This window comes from Microtus oregoni, unplaced genomic scaffold (assembly GCF_018167655.1).
Source record: "Microtus oregoni isolate MIOR12 unplaced genomic scaffold, Mior012 000103F_ref0000194, whole genome shotgun sequence".
Lineage (NCBI taxonomy): Eukaryota > Metazoa > Chordata > Mammalia > Rodentia > Cricetidae > Microtus > Microtus oregoni.
In genome coordinates, this window is record NW_024544717.1 from 2,688,555 (window position 1) to 2,704,692 (window position 16,138).

The following is a 16,138-nucleotide window of genomic DNA, read 5'->3' on the forward strand; positions in this document are numbered from 1 at the left end:
TGCTGGGCCGTGGTTTTTGTCCTTGCTGGTTTCTATTTCTCTTTGATCCCCATCCCATTCCCTAATGCCATCTAGGGATGGCTCAGTCCTGCTTATCCTCATCCTTAGGCCATGAGCCTTAGAGTATCATGTAGACCTGAGTGGAGCTAGGTGAGGACTCTTTCCACTGACAGCTCCAAGGACAGACACTCTTTTTTTTTTTGTTTGTTTGCTTTAACATAATTTCTTTATTGAATCTTTGGAAATTTCACATTTTGCTACCCAATACCACTCACCTCCCAGTCCCTCCATATCCTCCCCCTCCCACCTGCAGTGGTCCCCCAAAACAAAAATTAAAAAAAAATCAAACCAAACCAAAATAAAACAAAGACAAAGAGAAAAACACACAAACAAAACAACAACTACAACAACAAAAGAACCTCTTTGCTCCTCCATCTTTCCCCCTCTCCAACACCTCTTCATCCGTCCTGGTCATCTCTGGGATCTAGACATTGTTGCTAAAGGTTTAGTGTAATAAGCAGGGTGCATTCAGATACTGGGCAAAGCAGTCTGACATTCCTGTCCTTATTCTTCAAACGTAAGGAAAAATTCCTCAAGATAGAAAAATTCCCATTACATGAGTCTTAGTGGGAGGAACCTCCTGAAACTGAAGACATCTATGTGTGGATCTGTAACTCAAAGACAGCATCTCACAAAAGCACGGGCATACATCTGTGCACACACACAATCCCCTGAATCTCCCTCAGGAGCAGCTGGGAATTGCTCTCCATGGAGGTGGCTGGTACCTGCTCAGTAGCAGCAGAGGATAGACCTAAGGGACATGCTAAGGACACCGAGAGTCAGGAATGAGCAGGCCTGCCTGTCTCCTCGCCATCCTACCTTGCTCCATCCTAGCTCTCCAGTCTTCTCTTTGACAGTGTGATGCTCTCCTGACTTCTACCATCTGGGGGTGGCTGTCGCAACCCAGCCAGGGCCCCGGGCTGGCCAACTCCAAAGCCGTCATCTTCATTCTGTTTTTTCTTTTTCTTTTTTTTGGTACCCTTGACTTGCTGAGACGGTCTTACAGCATCTCAGTGACAGCAGAGTCTATGCATGAATGTGTGTCTACAGTACATAACACAAGACAGGCAGGTAAAACTCTTTTAATTATATTTTGGTGAACAAGAACAACCCTGCTGCAGTCCTGACCCGGTAAGCAAGCAGGTTCTTTAGCACTGCCACAGTCCACGCTGTCTGGGACCAGAACCCTCAGGCACCTGCAAGCCCGGCTGAAGATGGCTGCTTACTCTCCTTTGTTCCTCTGAGCAAGACAATGAAACACAAGACAGGAGAAAATACTTCATGGGCTCGTTGCGATCATACAATAGTCACCTTACCAGTCTGTTTCCCAAAGTTGACAGCATCTTTGGTAAGGAGTTTGCACACAAAGCAAGAGCATCTTCAACTGGTGGGATCTAGCTAAGCTGGACCTTGTAGCAGTACGACCTCAGGATACTTGTTCCGTTGCTTCTGGCTTCAACCCCAGCAATGCTCATGCTGTCACTTTTCACATGAGTAAACCCACTACAACGAGGAAGGACATGCCATGAGTTAACCTTGGGATAAAGGCAAATGTTTAAGCAGAAAAGATTTCATATGGGGATGGAGTCCGACCTCATTTTTGCAACCCTATGCGGCTCACTGGTACCCTGTTTTCTCTAGGCTCAGAAGGAAAATGCTATCCCATTCTTCAGTGGGAAGGCCGTGTCAGGTCCCGCCTGGCAGTGCTGGGCATCACAGTGATTCTCGTGTGGTGAGAAACATCAGGGGAAATGGCCCAGACATGCCATTGTTATACTAAGCGCATCTCTACCAGAAACCCATAGGTGGTCAAAGGCGTGTGCCCATAAGAGCTCCCAGGACCGACTGTTTCTCACAAGGCCTTTTCAAGGTCTAAATCATGGTCTGGCCACATGTTCTTTGTGGACCATGCACAGAGAATCTAAATTTGCAAAGTGTGGGCGATGCCAACACAGGCTGGTTTTATACAGCACAGGAGACAACATACAGCGCACAGTAAGAGCTGGAAATCTGCCTTGTGGCTTTTTGCCTGCCAGCAGAAACAGAAGCAGGGTGTTCACAGTGGCTCATCTGAGGATGGACTTACTCACACTCTCTTCAACCTTTCCTTTAGGATCCTTCCTTTGAGCAGATGTGATGTGCACATCTGGTCTCAGCTATTTAGCAGAATGAGGTGGGAGGGTCACTGTATTCTGGAAGTTCAAGGCTAGCCTGGGCAAGACTCATTCCGAAAGAAAGAAAACCAATTGCTTTACACTTTACAGACACAGGGCAGGAGGACAGCCAATTACCTGGCCCATCTGAGAGATCCCCCAAGCAAATGATAACAGCTCTTGAGGACGGGAAATGTGTTCTTCTTATTCCACACATAGACACGCAAAGACAGGTCCAAGGACGAGGTGACAACTCGGTGCGGATCCTTGGGATGAAGTCAAATGAGGCATGGCTGTGGATGCCCAAGACTGGAAAGCATGCCTCGGGTAGAAGATGGTACACTCACCACCCATATGGATGTGATGGGCCTCTGGTGGTCCTGGAAGGCTATCAGATGCACACCGTCTATGGTGAACAGCATCAGCTCTGACCGGGAGGCCAGCAGGATCACTTGGGAGCCGTGGGCCTGCATGAGGTGCGGAGACATAGTGTCTGGCAGGAGGAAGCTGGCCAGCTGTTGTGCTGGGGAGAATAAAAACACACAGGTGGCTCTTCAGGCATGGGTATGCGCCTCGCCCGATGGTGCCGTGCAGTGAGAAGAACGCGGCTCTGCAGTTAGGAAAGCTCTGCTCCTGCTCTGGTGCCAATTCCAGTCCAGCAGCAGCAAAATGCTGGGGTGCTGCCACCCTCACAGGAGGGGGCCATGGGCATGGAATTTACACCTAAAGCCCTGGACCACACAGGGACCAACATGTGGTAAGCACCCCACCACTCAGGACATGAAATCCCACAGTAAAGCTTCTAGGATACTCTGCTTCCACCTCCCTGAAAGGGGAGAGAAGATGCCCTCGAGGGACTGCGAGAAACCTGTCCTGAAGCACCGAACTGCAGGCTGTGGCCAGCACAGGGGCCTTACCTAGGATGCTCACTCTGTCCCTGGACTTGCTGGCCTTTAAACTGAAGGTAGTGATGACCAAATGCATGCCACTGTCATCTCTGTGCATCACTATCAGCCTGGCTTCCTCATCCGGAGCCCAGCAGGCCCTGCAACTCAGTCTGACAGGGAGGGTGGTGGAGTCAGGAAGCCCGTCTTCTGATGGGTGGAGCAAGGACTGAGTGTAGAACACCTGGGGAAACAACCCTTTATGGTCACAGAGGGTGAGGGGCCCGAGAGATCCCAAAGCCCTCCAGCCCCAAGCTAGCTCTAGCCTCTGGCAGGACTGTCTTCAGCAGCTGGCTGCCCGCATACCCACACCCTATATATGGGGCCTGACAGGGCAGTCAAAGTCATTTTTAGGTCCCCTTTCTATGCATCCCACGTCCTCTGCACTCAAGTGCTATTCTCTAACGACCTGCTTCTCCAGCTACCACTAGCTCTTATTTCTGTGTCCTAACAGAAATTTCAGTTTAGGTCCTGGCATTCAAAAAGGGCTGCGCCTCTGGCAAATGACTGGACGTCTCTGTGCCTATGAACCAGGTCATGGTCAGGATCTTGTGACTTGTAGGGCACTCCTCCTGACCACAGTGCTGAAGGCAGAGAACACCCCCCCACACACATACACATCATATGCTGTCGTCTGGACTGGGCCTCCCTGCTCACCGTTGTCTTCACACCATCCTTAGCACACCAGACAGCTCTTTAGAGGAGCATGCTGGTGGAGATGCTCAAGCCCAGATTGTAAGGAACTGACTTTGCCCTCCCCATCGAGAGCTGGCCTTTCCAGTAAGAGAGAGGCACACTCCCGTCTGGCTACAGGGCCTGGCCCTGTAGCGATGGCCTGAGAACCTAGTCTTACAGTCTCGGGGTCCAGGCTCTCTAGCAACCTCCTGTTGTTGTTGTTTCCTCTTTTACTTTTTGGGGGGCCCGCCACCAAGCTCCCAAAATAAATCACATGGAGGCTTATTCTTACTTATGAATGCCCGGCCTTAGCTTACCTTGTTTCTTGCCAGTTTTTCTTAACTTAAATCATCCCATTTACCTTTTGCTTCTTGGGCTTTTATCTTTCTCTATTTCTGTATATTTTTTCTTCCCTTCTTATTCCATGTCTAGCTGGGTGGCTGGGTGGCCATGTAGCTGGTGGCTGTGTAGCTGTGTGACTGAGTGGCTGTGTGACTGTGTAGCTGGTGACTGTGTGGCTGTGGGTATGTAGCTGGTGACTGTGTGGCTGTGTGGCTGTGTGGCTGTGTAGCTGGTGGCTGTGTGATTGTGTAGCTGGTGGCTGTGTGATTGTGTGACTGTGTGACTGTGTGACTGTGTGGCTGTGGGTATGTAGCTGGTGGCTGTGTGGCTGTGTGACTGAGTGGCTGTGGGTATGTAGCTGGTGACTGTGTGGCTGTCTGACTATGTAGCTGGTGGCTGGGTGGCTGTGTGATTGTGTAGCTGGTGGCTGTGTGATTGTGTAGGTGGTGGCTGTGTGACTGTGTGGCTGGGTGTCTGACCCCTTCTTTTCTTGCTCCTGGATCTCCTCTCTTCCCAGATTTTTCCTCCTACTCATTTTCTCTGCCTGCTAGCTCCGCCTATCCTTCCTCCTGCCTTGCCATTGGCCATTTGGCTCCTTATTAAACCAATCAGGTATTTTAGACAGGCAAAGAAACACAGCTTCACAGAGTTAAACAGATACAACATAAAAGAATGCAACAACACATCTTTGCATCATAAAACAAATGTTCCACAGCATAAGCAAATGTAACACATCTTAAAATACGATTCCAGAACAACCTCCAACTGCATTGGGTTGACCAGGAATAGGGGTCACCAGGCACTGACCTTCGGGCCTATGTCTGGTCCTTGTGCCAGCACAAACACCCACTGTTGGTCAGGTGAGCACGTGAGGCTCACGGAGGTGTGAGGAAATGTTGCCACTTTGGAGAGCACTTGCAGCTGAGGAACTGTCAGAGTGTAGAGGTTCCCTTCAGCACAGGCTACCTGGAACAGAAAGCAAGTAACAGTGGGGAGTACCACCATCTTCTACAGGAGCTGTGCCTCCCCCCACTGAAGGGTGGGCACAGCCCACAGCAATGTGAGTCTCCTGCAGGAGCTTGGCATGTGACCCTCAACTGCCCTTCCTGTCAGTGACAGCAGCAGCTTGCCTGTGTGTTTTACATTGAAAATGATTCCTCTCACTCTGATGGCACTTTTAAAAGTCAAATGAAAATGTTTACTAATTTGGGAAGAGCTGCCAGGAGTGCAAATGTCACCACAATTACTGCTGCACCGGGTGCTCCCAGCTAGACCCTATACACACATGCAGGCTTACATTCAGGGGGATGCCTAAAATTAGAATTACTAGGTTAAAGGGTAAGCCTATTTAAAATTTTTCATAAAATGAAAATAACCAGAAAGCTCTGGAAACTAGTTCCAAGCACATCCCCACCTAACATGCAGAAAAATAAACATTTTAAGACTTCTGGGTAAGGGGCCTGTCCAGACTGGCCTGAAGGATGAGAGTCAGAATAGGAAGACATCAACTTCAAAAAGGTGGTGGCACCAGCTGAGAGTGTGGAGGAAGACGAACAGCTGACACCAAAAAGAACCAGCTCCAACCATGGCTGTGTGTGTGTGTCTGTGTGTGTGTGCCGGAGTGCCTACATACCTGTGTGCGTGTAAGCCGAAACCTCGTTGAAAGTAAGCCAGGCCTCATCTGGTGACAGGGCTACCTATCTTATTCTCAGGACAAGTCCACAACCCTCACACCCAGCTCCAGGTCTGGGTGACAGTGTGATTTCGCCAGTGGATAATCAATACTGGAGAAGACTCTCACCACGTCACTATATGATGCAGAGGGCATTGCCCAGGGGCTGTGGTTTGAAAGAACCCATTTAAAATGGTGCTGCCCTGGGGTCTTTGGTGCTGCCCTGGGGTCCTGAGAGCAGAGTGCAAACCCAAGTCAAGGAGCCTGAATTTAACCTGCGACAACCCCAAGGTGAGAGCCCCTGAGGCCAGCTGTAGAGGCTTCAGTAAGGACAGACACTGTCAAGCTAGAAGTGTCGGGAAGCTCAGTGTAGGCACTAAAGTATGTGGTGAAGTCAGCCCCACCCGACAGTCACAAGCCAACTAAGAATGAAGGTGTTGAGAAAAGCTGCATAGAGAAGAAAGCAAGGCCATGTGGCCACAAAACCATAAGAACTCCACACAGCAGGCTCCCACCACCGCAGGAGAGGCTGAGGCTATGCAGAAGAAGGACAGAGGAGCCTGTGTTCCCTGTGGTGGGCAAGGAGGAGCCAGAAAGGCAGGGTGTGCTATGAAGCGGGATCCAGACTCCTCCCACCATCGTGGCTTTAACCAAGAGGTGGTTAGGCCCTGAGGGGCTCCTGAGAGCAGGGTCACTCACCATCAGGTAGGGGCCCTCTGGGTGACCACAGGCCTCCATGGAAGAACAGAAGGTTGGTAGGCGGAACGAGGCCCACTCAGATCCGGTCTCTGCTTTCCACCCGGTGATCAAACCCTGTCTGTCCAGTGTGACAACCAGCTGCAGTGAAGGATAGGCCACCAAACTCACCAGAGGAGCAGGCTGCACAGGGCTGGACCAGATCTCTGTGCCCTGGGGACAACAAAGTTAGCATAACTGACTGATACAGGGGCCCTGTCGATTTCACAGATACGTATTACTTCATCAGTCAGCGCAGGCTTACCCGAGCCGACTATACCAGGCTCCACAGCACACACGGAGCACGGGTAAAAAGGCTGTGATGGACCTGGAAATGGCTCTAGGATCACCTAGGAAACAAATCTCTGTGGTGCGTGAGGGGTTTTCTAGATTAACTGAGCTGATACCATCTGATGAACTGGGGTCCTGGGCTGCTCTCAAGGATCTGACACCCTCTTCTGACCTCCATGACCTCACAGACACAGAGCAAACCTTCAGAAAAATCCTATATCTGGATGTGGAAGGATGCACATTATAAAAACAAGCAGAAAAAAAAAGGCATGGTATCTAAGGCCTGCGAGCTATAGGGCAAAATCCAGCCTTGTATCAAAAGCCAAAGATAAAGGCAGGAGAAAGGCCAAATCGTTAACACTGTTAACTTGAAGGATTCGAGAAAGGGATAGAAATTGTTTGTAATTTAAATAACTAGGTTTCTGTTGTTTATTTAAAGTAAAGTGGCTTTAACCTCTACTCTAAGACTAGGAATTGAACCCCGAGCCACATACATGACCAGGCAAATGCTGTCCCACTGAGCCACAGTTCCAGCCTGCCATTTTTGTTTCAGGAGTTTTTAAGGCACAAAAACACACAAAGAAGCTGGATGTAGGCCACACCCTTGATCTCCTTCAAAGAGCACATGTAAATACTGTGCAAGTTTCAATGCAACACAGCACCAGCGTTAGAAACTGAATCTTTAAGGAAGAAACTATAGCTGCTCGTGAACGTTAGGAAGGTTGGGAAGCCAGGCCAAATGGCGGGAAGGGCTGTTGGCCGTCTGAGGTGTCCCACACTGCAAACAATGGAATGCTAATTTAAGGTTTCGTACACCATGACCTGCCTGCAGGCATACAGGCCACTGCACATTTTTCGTATCTGGTTTAAAAACAGAATATCTAAGGAAACCACATATTACTGGAGTGTGCTACTACACTGTTCACACATTGTCCGTGGCTCCTTTTGTGTCACAGCTGCAGAGTTAAGTAGTTAGGACAGAGGTTCTGGCCTAAGAGGAGCAAAGTGTTCACCATCTAGTTGTTTAAAGAAAGCACTGCTGGCCCATGCAGCAAACGCACTCTGTTTTCTTTTGAAAAACCCAAACTAAGGAGAGCCCAACCCTCAACTTCTTTTAAAATTTACTTACTTGGTCATTAGTGTGTGCGTATGTGTGTCTGTGTCTGTGTGTGCACATGCATGAGCAGAAGGAGCAGCCTGAAAGTTCTAGGCTAGCCTGGGCTACAGAGTGAGATCCTGTCTCAAAAAACCAAACCAAAACAAAACTCTAAAAGTCTTCACTTTTTACATCTGCATAAGCACTAGAAAAGTTTAGAATTCTAGGCAAGCTGTCCAGTTTGGTGTGCACACACATGGGATGACAAAAAGCTTGCAGAACCGTCTGGGGTGCAGCCTGAGATCCAGCACTGAGGCCCCTGACTGAGTGGCTTGCAGGAAATGTGAGGAACGACAAAACAGCTGTCATCCCAGGCACAGGGCACAACAGCCCCAGCCACCACTGGCAAAGTCTGGTTCCAAGAGGAAGCCAAGCATGTGTCTGTCACATGAGATAGGTTACTCTCAAGTTTCAAAGCCATCCCCCCCCCCCATGCTTATTATCAGTATGTCCCTACTGGTGACAGCTGATGGCAGAGCTCAGATTTCTCATCTGCGAAACTGGGCTCCTACTCTGCATTAAGATAATCAAACCCAGTAGGGATCCTTCCCTCCCCAGGGAGCAGTTCACCTCACGCAGATCCCAGGCACGCACGGTACAGTCTGAAGACACAGTGCAAACCACGGACCTTGCCCTCTCATCAAAGCGGTACTCATGGGGTGAGATATAGGCCAGCTGATCTATCTTTCCTGGAAGAGAGCACACGCATAGACAGACTCAGACCTGATACACAACTGGTCCTCTTCTCCAGTACCAGGAACACAATGAGTGCTTGCTGAGGGTACATGAAAGAGACAGGGAGTAGTAGCTCAGACCCATGCAAGCTGATGGCTGAGAATTCCAGGGAGCAGAACCCAGTTATAACTAGAGGTTTGGCTTATTTTATTTGAGTGTTTTGGTCTGCTCTGAAAAGGAGATAACAGCTCATTCCTTCCTCCCATAACAGAGCACAGACGACGTAGCACCCAGCGGGACCCACATGTTATCAAGTAGCACCAGCCAAGCCAGTAGCTGAGACGCCAAGATCCCTGAGATTTGGCCGGAAAGAGGGTGGGCAGTGGGAGTGGACAAAGCTACAATCCGCCAGCTCATACCTGTGTGCCCAGAAATAGCTTTGCTGGTGAAGTCCCGTGGCCGCCCAGATGCCACACGGAACTCCAGCTCAGACCGGCATAAGTAGTACTGCCTCCACGTCTGGGTGCCCACGATCACTGGGAAGGCTTTGCAGGAGGCCCAGCGTCTCAGACACAGCTGCCTGAAACACAGATGCAAGCTTAGGCAGGGCACAGCAGTCTGGTTTCTGACGCCAGGAGATGTAGCTTTGAATTCTGGTCTTACCTCTGTCCGGGCTTGAAACCCTGGACTCACTGTCCCTAAGGAGTCCTCAACTCTCCTCTGTCAAACAGGGGCAGAGTTAACAGGAAATGAGTGGCGGCAGGCCAACCGCACTGTACTTTTTATATGACAACCCGCCCTTCACGGGGGCCCGCCGGGGAAAGCGCTCACCACCATTCTACATCAGATAACATAAATCCTTACGCCTGATCTCAGTCGACTCTGGCTGACATCATTAGGCATTCAGCTTCCTCATTACTGTTTGCATGAATATCTCCTTCCAAGGTCTTACTGTCAACATATCTGTCTTTTGATTCAAAGTGTGTCTCGGAGATGGGGGCACACTCAGCCGTAGAGTGCTTGCCAAGCATGCACACTGGTACTCACTGCATTTGATCCCCAAATCGTGTAACAGAAAAAAAGAAAGCTACGTGTATCTCATGCATACAGCATGACGTCAGACTATTTTTCTTCGTTAATTCTGTCGCTCTGCCTTTTCATTGGGCTGTATATCATATCTTTGCTGTTTTAATGCTTCCTTGTTGTACGTGTTCCACCCTCTATTTCATTACTATCGTATTTTGTGTTAAGTTTGGTCAAATGTACTGTTTCAATTTCTCTGTCATTTCTTGCACCATAGTTTTGGTTACTTTTTAGTGCTTTCCTTAAAGATTCTAACTTGGATTTTGATACATTGGCAGCCGCACCAGTCAGTTCATCCATTCGGACAATTTCTCTGAGTCACATACTTGGCAAGTCCTGCCTTTCCCCAAATGAACTACACCTGCTTAAAAGTCAGGTCTTCAAAGAGTAGACAGAAGAATGGATTCCAACGAAAGTCCACCTCAGAACTGACTGAGCGTGTCTTGCTAGTCAATATGAGTTATAAAAGCTAAGAAAAAGCAACAAAAAGAAGTGTTCTAAGATGCTGAAGACGTTAGACGCTAAGATAGCCTTGAGATGACCAAGAATTCCAGGTGTTAGTTATCCTACATAAAAGCAAAGCCTCCCTCCCCGTCCTGAGGAAGCTTCACATCTGAGCAGCTGTTCTCCATTAAGGGTGGAAACTCTAACTCTGACCTGACTTTCAAGGCTGTGGGCCCCACGTTCAGCCAGCAGAAAAGGTCCAGGCCTGCGTTGTGCCATTCCCCTCTCCCCGTTAGTTTTATCTTAGTATAAAAGATAACAGGTTCCAAAGAAGCAAATGTAATATTTTAAATAATTCTGATTTATGCAATCTTAAATTCTAATCCCAGCACTCAGGAGGGTAATGCAGGAAGATTAGCAGCTCAAGGCTAGCCTAGGCTACAAAGTAAGCACAAGGCCATCCTGGCTATGAAATGGATCCATTTATTCATTCGTTTGTTTGTTTTAAGTGCTTTGATTCTACTGACAGAAACTGCGGGAAATGAATCCAGCTGGTTGAGTTTGGCAGTCCTGCCAATACACAGTCTTACACTACTAACCATAGAGGATTCCTCATGGCTAAGGACCAGGGATATAATCCTTTCTCTGTCCTCAACACAGGCAGAAGTGAACACAACACTGGGAAACCACGTCCAGTGAGCGTCTCTCCCTTGCAGGACCCTTGGCTCTTCCTTCACTTACCTCCACAGTTCCTGGGTCACTGAAACCTCGTTCCAGACCTAGGATAAGGACAGGAAGAGACAGCATCTGCTCAGTCAATAACTATTAAGCACCTGGCTTGCCAAACCCAATGGAGGGGACAAAAACCAAAACCAACCCAGTTTCCACATTCAACACAGCTCAACAGTGCATTGAAAGCAACAGACAATTAAAAACCACCAAATGATGAAAATGAAGAGACTCAGTGGGGTTGATGAGTCAGAGCCCGGGGGCTCAGAGAGACAATGACTAATCAAAGACTGGCTGTTGTTCTAAATCAATGTAAGGAAACACACTGGATATGCAAATGATGCATAAACATGAAAGGATAGTTTCCTAAGTTGCCTCAGTTAGAGCATGAGGTTTGGTTGCAGAAGAACTGGGAAAAATTGCTGTCTGGGTGGCTTTAACCAACTCCCAACAGTCTCCAGGCAAAAATACTGAGAAGCAGCTACCTGAGCATTTTGACTGGGGGAGGAGCAAGGTCAAGCTGTGTGTAAGCAAGATCTCTCTGCTTGCTGTGAGGATGGGAAGGGATTTCAGATTTCTTATGTGGAGCTGCAGCAATGGGGATGCCTTAAGAGTTGCCAAGATGGTCCAATGGGAACAGTCTTCCAGGGCAGGTGCTATGCAAGCCCTGTACTCACTTCTTTCTGCAGAGCTATCTGCAAGATGCTTAGGGTGCCTGAGTGTGCTGTTCAGGACTGTAATCTTAGCACGTGGGAGGTGGAGGCAGGATGATAAGTTTAAGGTCACCCTCTGCTGCACAGCTAGTTCAAGGCCAGCCTGAACTGTGAGACTCCAACTCAAAAAAAAAAAAAAAAAGAAAGAAAGAAAGAAAGAAAGAAAAGCATCTTTTTATTCAGTAATGATGTTGTAATTTTGCAAAATCAAACCAAGCAAAGATCTACGCATCTTCCCATTCAAAGCCAGCTGGGTGGGTTCTCCGTTCTCAAACAGAGACTGTGATGTGTGCTGTGCTCTACAGAACAAATGCTAACCATCTTTAATCCTTCTGTTAGATTCATAGTGATGTCTGACCTCTTTTAATGTATGGATGGATCAGAACCAGGAAAAGTTGGCCATACTAAAGGGCAGAAGGAACTTTTCTTTCAAACTCGGCCTACTATGCAAAAACAGCGGGGGACTCACCTCAGCCCTGCACAAGACTCCATCATCACCTCAGAGAAGTCACTGTGTGACACTCAGTTTCCTGATGAGCATACATGGGAGTGGAACTCAGTCATTTCCCATATCTACTTAAAGTTATCCTCAGAGACTTGGAACTGTGAGGTGCTCTCTGGCTGAGACCTGTCTGGGAGAGGTGAGGACCCCCTGTCTTCCTTCCCCACCAGAGACCTTGTGCTGACAAATGGGCACTTTTGCTTGTGTGTTAGTTTTAAATGTAGCTTTGGGCCACATCAGTTCCATATGGGAAACCAAATTTACCCCGGTGTTTCACAGACACTGCCAGGTCCTTAGCCAGCTGTGGCCGTAGGGTACACCTGTGCCTGTTGTTTTCAGTGGCACCTGAGACTGAAGGGTAGATGAGGCATGGGATAAAAATGGGAGACGACGACGAGACTTTAAAAAAAATACCTTAAAAAAAAAAAAGGTGAAAGCGGCCTCATGTGTAATGTGGTAAATTAACTAACCCATTTTCAGAGGAAGAGATCATACATTCCTTCATTATGTATTACATTAATCCCAGTGGGTGAGAAGAAGATCACCACCACAATTTTTTGAGCCAAATCCGAAGTAAGCTTTATCAAATACTGGCCAGAATGATGGACACTGGCCAGGCCCATGTCTGGAATTTCCAGTGAATGGCACCAGATTACATTAGATGGGGGTTTAAAAAGGCAAAAACCCACAAGGCAACATACTTCTGTCTTTGTCTAAATAGGAGCACGAATACATCCTGACGCACTTCCTGCTTATGTACCTGTGGTCAAGCACATCTGTGCAGTTGGGACAACCAACCTTGTCTACTGATGTGAAGATGGTGGCTTGTTATCAGGAACAACAGCCCCCAGCATTCCAGGAAGTTACCTGTCCTTGGGCAAGTGGGGCTCACAGGCTAGAGGCGTTTTGTTTTATAGATCTCCCAAGCACAGTAATTTTAACTTAAAACATAACTTCAGCTGTCACAATTGATAAACCAAGATGTTAAACAGATGCTGTAGGCAGACAGTCTCTATTTTCTCTCTATTTTCTCTCTACGGTGTGGCAGGGACAAAGTGTAGAAGACAAGACTTATAAACTGTGGCAATGTGAGGTAAGTTCTCAGGCTCACAAAGTCTTGGCAACAGATGCAGGGGAAAAAGATGCAGGCCCTCAGAAGTATCACAGTATAGCAAAGAGAAGTGACCAGAGATACTGTCAAACTACAGCAGCTTTAAAAGCTAACAGTGACAGACAGGCCCCTCCCAATGCCCTAGGTGCATCCCCCCAGAACTTCAAAGGAGAAAACAAAATTAGGCAATGTCTATCTGCACACTGAGGTCTGGGGCCTTCAGCTTCACTGCCAGATGTCAACTCTGGGTCCTTTGAGGATGTCTGGAGAGTCGCACACATGCACTTTGAAGATTTTGGCGAAGTTGACCAGATTGGGATAAACAGAATTGGCAACTTTCTGTGGGTAAAGGTTTTAAAACTGAACAGGTCTGAAATTGAAAATCTAAGTGCTCTGTTCAAGCAAGGATGCATCTAACCTTACGACCACTGCCTTCCTTAATTGAAGAGGCTAAAATTTCAAGGTATGCATTGGGTACTTGGGATAGACATTGAAGGGAGATTTTAGTATGTTTTCTGTCACAGTTCAGTAATGAATCTGGCAGGGAAAAACAAGTACCTTACATTAATAGTGATTTAATAGAGGACGCACACAGCCAAGCATGGAGGGCGAGACAGATGACAAGCAGGGCAGGGGCGCGGTCAAGAAGGCAAAGGGTAAGCTCAGGACAAGGGAGCCACGGCAAAGCCAATCCCTTGAGGGGGTGGGGGGATGCTCCGGGCGGCCCCGGGCGGCCCCGGGCGGCCCCGGGCCTGCGGAGCACGGAGGTGGGGTGACTCCACCGGACCTCACCTTGTTCACCTGCGCCGCGCACAGCAGGTCGCGGGCCTCCAGGAAGGAGAAGACGTGCAGCAGCTCATGCGGGCCAAGTTGCGGCGCCATCCTGCTCGCGGAGACCCAGAGCCCTGGCCCTCTTCCGCCACTGTTAGATAAACCCGCCCACATGCGGAACTTGTGTCGATTACTTCCTCTCCCAGCTCGCCTTTCCCCGATCCTGCTGTGGTCCAGGCAACACTTAACCACTGATTTTTTATTTTATTTTATTTTATTTTGCTTTCTAAATAATATCATTCAAAATTTCCACCTCCTCCCCTTTCCCTCCCGCTCCCCCCTCCCCTCCAGTCCTAAGAGAGGGCAGGGTACCCTGCCCAGTGTGGGAGGTCCAAGGCCCTCCCCACTCCATCCAGGTCTAGAAAGATGTGCATCCAAACAGAGTAGGATTCCAAAAAGCCATTACATGCAGTAGAATCAAATCCCAGTGCCATTATCATTGGCTTCTCAGCCAGCCCCTATTGTCAGCCACATTCAGAGAGTCCGGTTTGATCACATGCTCTATCAGTTCCAGTCCAGTTGGCCTTGGTGAGCTCCCATTAAATCAGCCACACTGTCTCAGTGGGTGGGCCAACCCCTCACGGTCCTGACTTCCTTACTTATCTTCTCCCTCCTTCTGCTCTTCAACTGGACCTTGGGAGCTCAGTCCAGTGCTCTGATGTGGGTCTCTGTCTCTATCTCCATCCACCGCCAGACGAAGGTTCTATGGAGATATTCAAGATATTCATCAGGGTGGCTATGGGACAAGGCCAGTTCAGGTACCCTCTTCTCTACTGTCCAAGGACCTAGCTGGGGATATCCCTTTGGATACCTGGGAACTTCTCTAGAGCCAAGTCTTTTGCCAACCATAAAATGGCTCCTTTAATTAAGATATCTTCTTCCCTTTGTCCATGTCCACCCTTCCTCCATTTCAACCATCCCAGATTAATATTGAGGTCTTTAATCCATTCGGACTTGAGTTTTGTGCATGGTGATAGATATGGATCTATTTTCATTCTTCTATAGGTTGACATCCAGTTATGCCAGCACCATTTGTTAAAGATGCTTTCTTTCTTCCATTGTATAATTTTAGCTCCTTTGTCAAAAATCAGGTGTTCATAGGTTTGTGGATTAATATCTGGGTCTTCGATTCTTCTACTTTGCCCATCAGCCTCTTGATCCCAGCTGTCCCTGGCTGGGGACTGCACCTCTGTGTCCCCTGCAGCCACCACAAGAGCTTATCACCGGGCCACAGGTGAGTCAACTCTATAGCATGAAGTAGAAGGGCAGTTCCCTAGTTCACAGCAGCTGTCACCACCTAAGAGCTCAGAGGATAACATGCAGCAGAGATTCAGCCGGTGCTGCTGTGGCATTTGCTCTCTGCTGCTGGCTGCTGCCTGTTCTCCAGGCACTTGTCCCCCGCACATCCTAAAGCTGCTTCATTCCAGTCTCTCATTCTTTATTGCCTCGCCGTCAGGCTCCACACACTCGCTTCTCTCCCAGGCCCTGTGCTACTGCACAATGAGAAGCCCCAAACTATAGCCTGTAGATAAGGTTCAGACCCAGGTCTAATGCCTACACTCTTGCCAGAAACTAGAATCATCTGCATCCTAGATTAGACTGTGTAACAACTTCCCTCTGTCTCAGCAGAAGGTGGCTTTGTTCTACATTTGTGCAGGTGAAGGTCTGGGTGTGCAGAGACACAGGAAGGCCAGTACCTCACATGCCACAGGAGGGTTCAGGAATGTTGAGGTGTGGTTGTCTTCAGCTAAAAGGAGACTCCTGTTTCATGGGTTTCCTGGGGAAAATAAATCCACAGGAGAGAAGCCCCTGTTCTCCCTGATGGAGCCTGTGTGAGCTGAGCCCCACAGCCCCTGAGCTCTGCCTGAGTGACAATGTAATGTCATTCTCCGAGCCTGAGGGATCTGAGCCCCACAGCCCCTGAGTTCTGTCTGGGTGACAATGCAATGTCAATCTCCCAGTCTTTGCCTTGCCTCCCCTTGTGCCACACTGAACCCAGGTCCTGCAGTGTGGTGGCTACAA

The 16,138-nt window shown here is 48.6% G+C and overlaps 1 protein-coding gene across 1 annotated transcript; it reads right to left on the reverse strand.

The window, feature by feature from the left end:
• Positions 1 to 382: 382 nt before the first annotated feature.
• On the reverse strand, positions 383 to 14,207 carry LOC121443248 (F-box/WD repeat-containing protein 12-like). Its single transcript, XM_041644934.1, has 10 exons — positions 14,078 to 14,207; positions 10,972 to 11,009; positions 9,123 to 9,283; positions 8,599 to 8,717; positions 6,546 to 6,755; positions 4,982 to 5,140; positions 3,131 to 3,341; positions 2,561 to 2,736; positions 2,352 to 2,479; positions 383 to 1,563 (listed from the first exon to the last, which is right to left on the reverse strand). The coding sequence occupies exons 1-10, from the start codon at positions 14,165 to 14,167 to the stop codon at positions 1,455 to 1,457; spliced, it is 1,401 nt and encodes a 466-aa protein (XP_041500868.1). The 5' UTR covers positions 14,168 to 14,207; the 3' UTR covers positions 383 to 1,454.
• Between the last annotated feature and the right edge of the window lie 1,931 nt (positions 14,208 to 16,138).

Excerpts from the sequence above, each read along its gene's own strand:
- LOC121443248 (XM_041644934.1), bottom strand. The coding sequence starts at position 14,167 with ATGGCGCCGCAACTTGGCCCGCATGAGCTGCTGCACGTCTTCTCCTTC. Across the intron at positions 5,141-6,545 it reads CAGAGGGCCCCTACCTGATG|GTAGCCTGTGCTGAAGGGAA; the intron begins GTGAGTGACCCT and ends TTTCTGTTCCAG. Across the intron at positions 2,737-3,130 it reads GGACAGAGTGAGCATCCTAG|CACAACAGCTGGCCAGCTTC; the intron begins GTAAGGCCCCTG and ends TATTCTCCCCAG.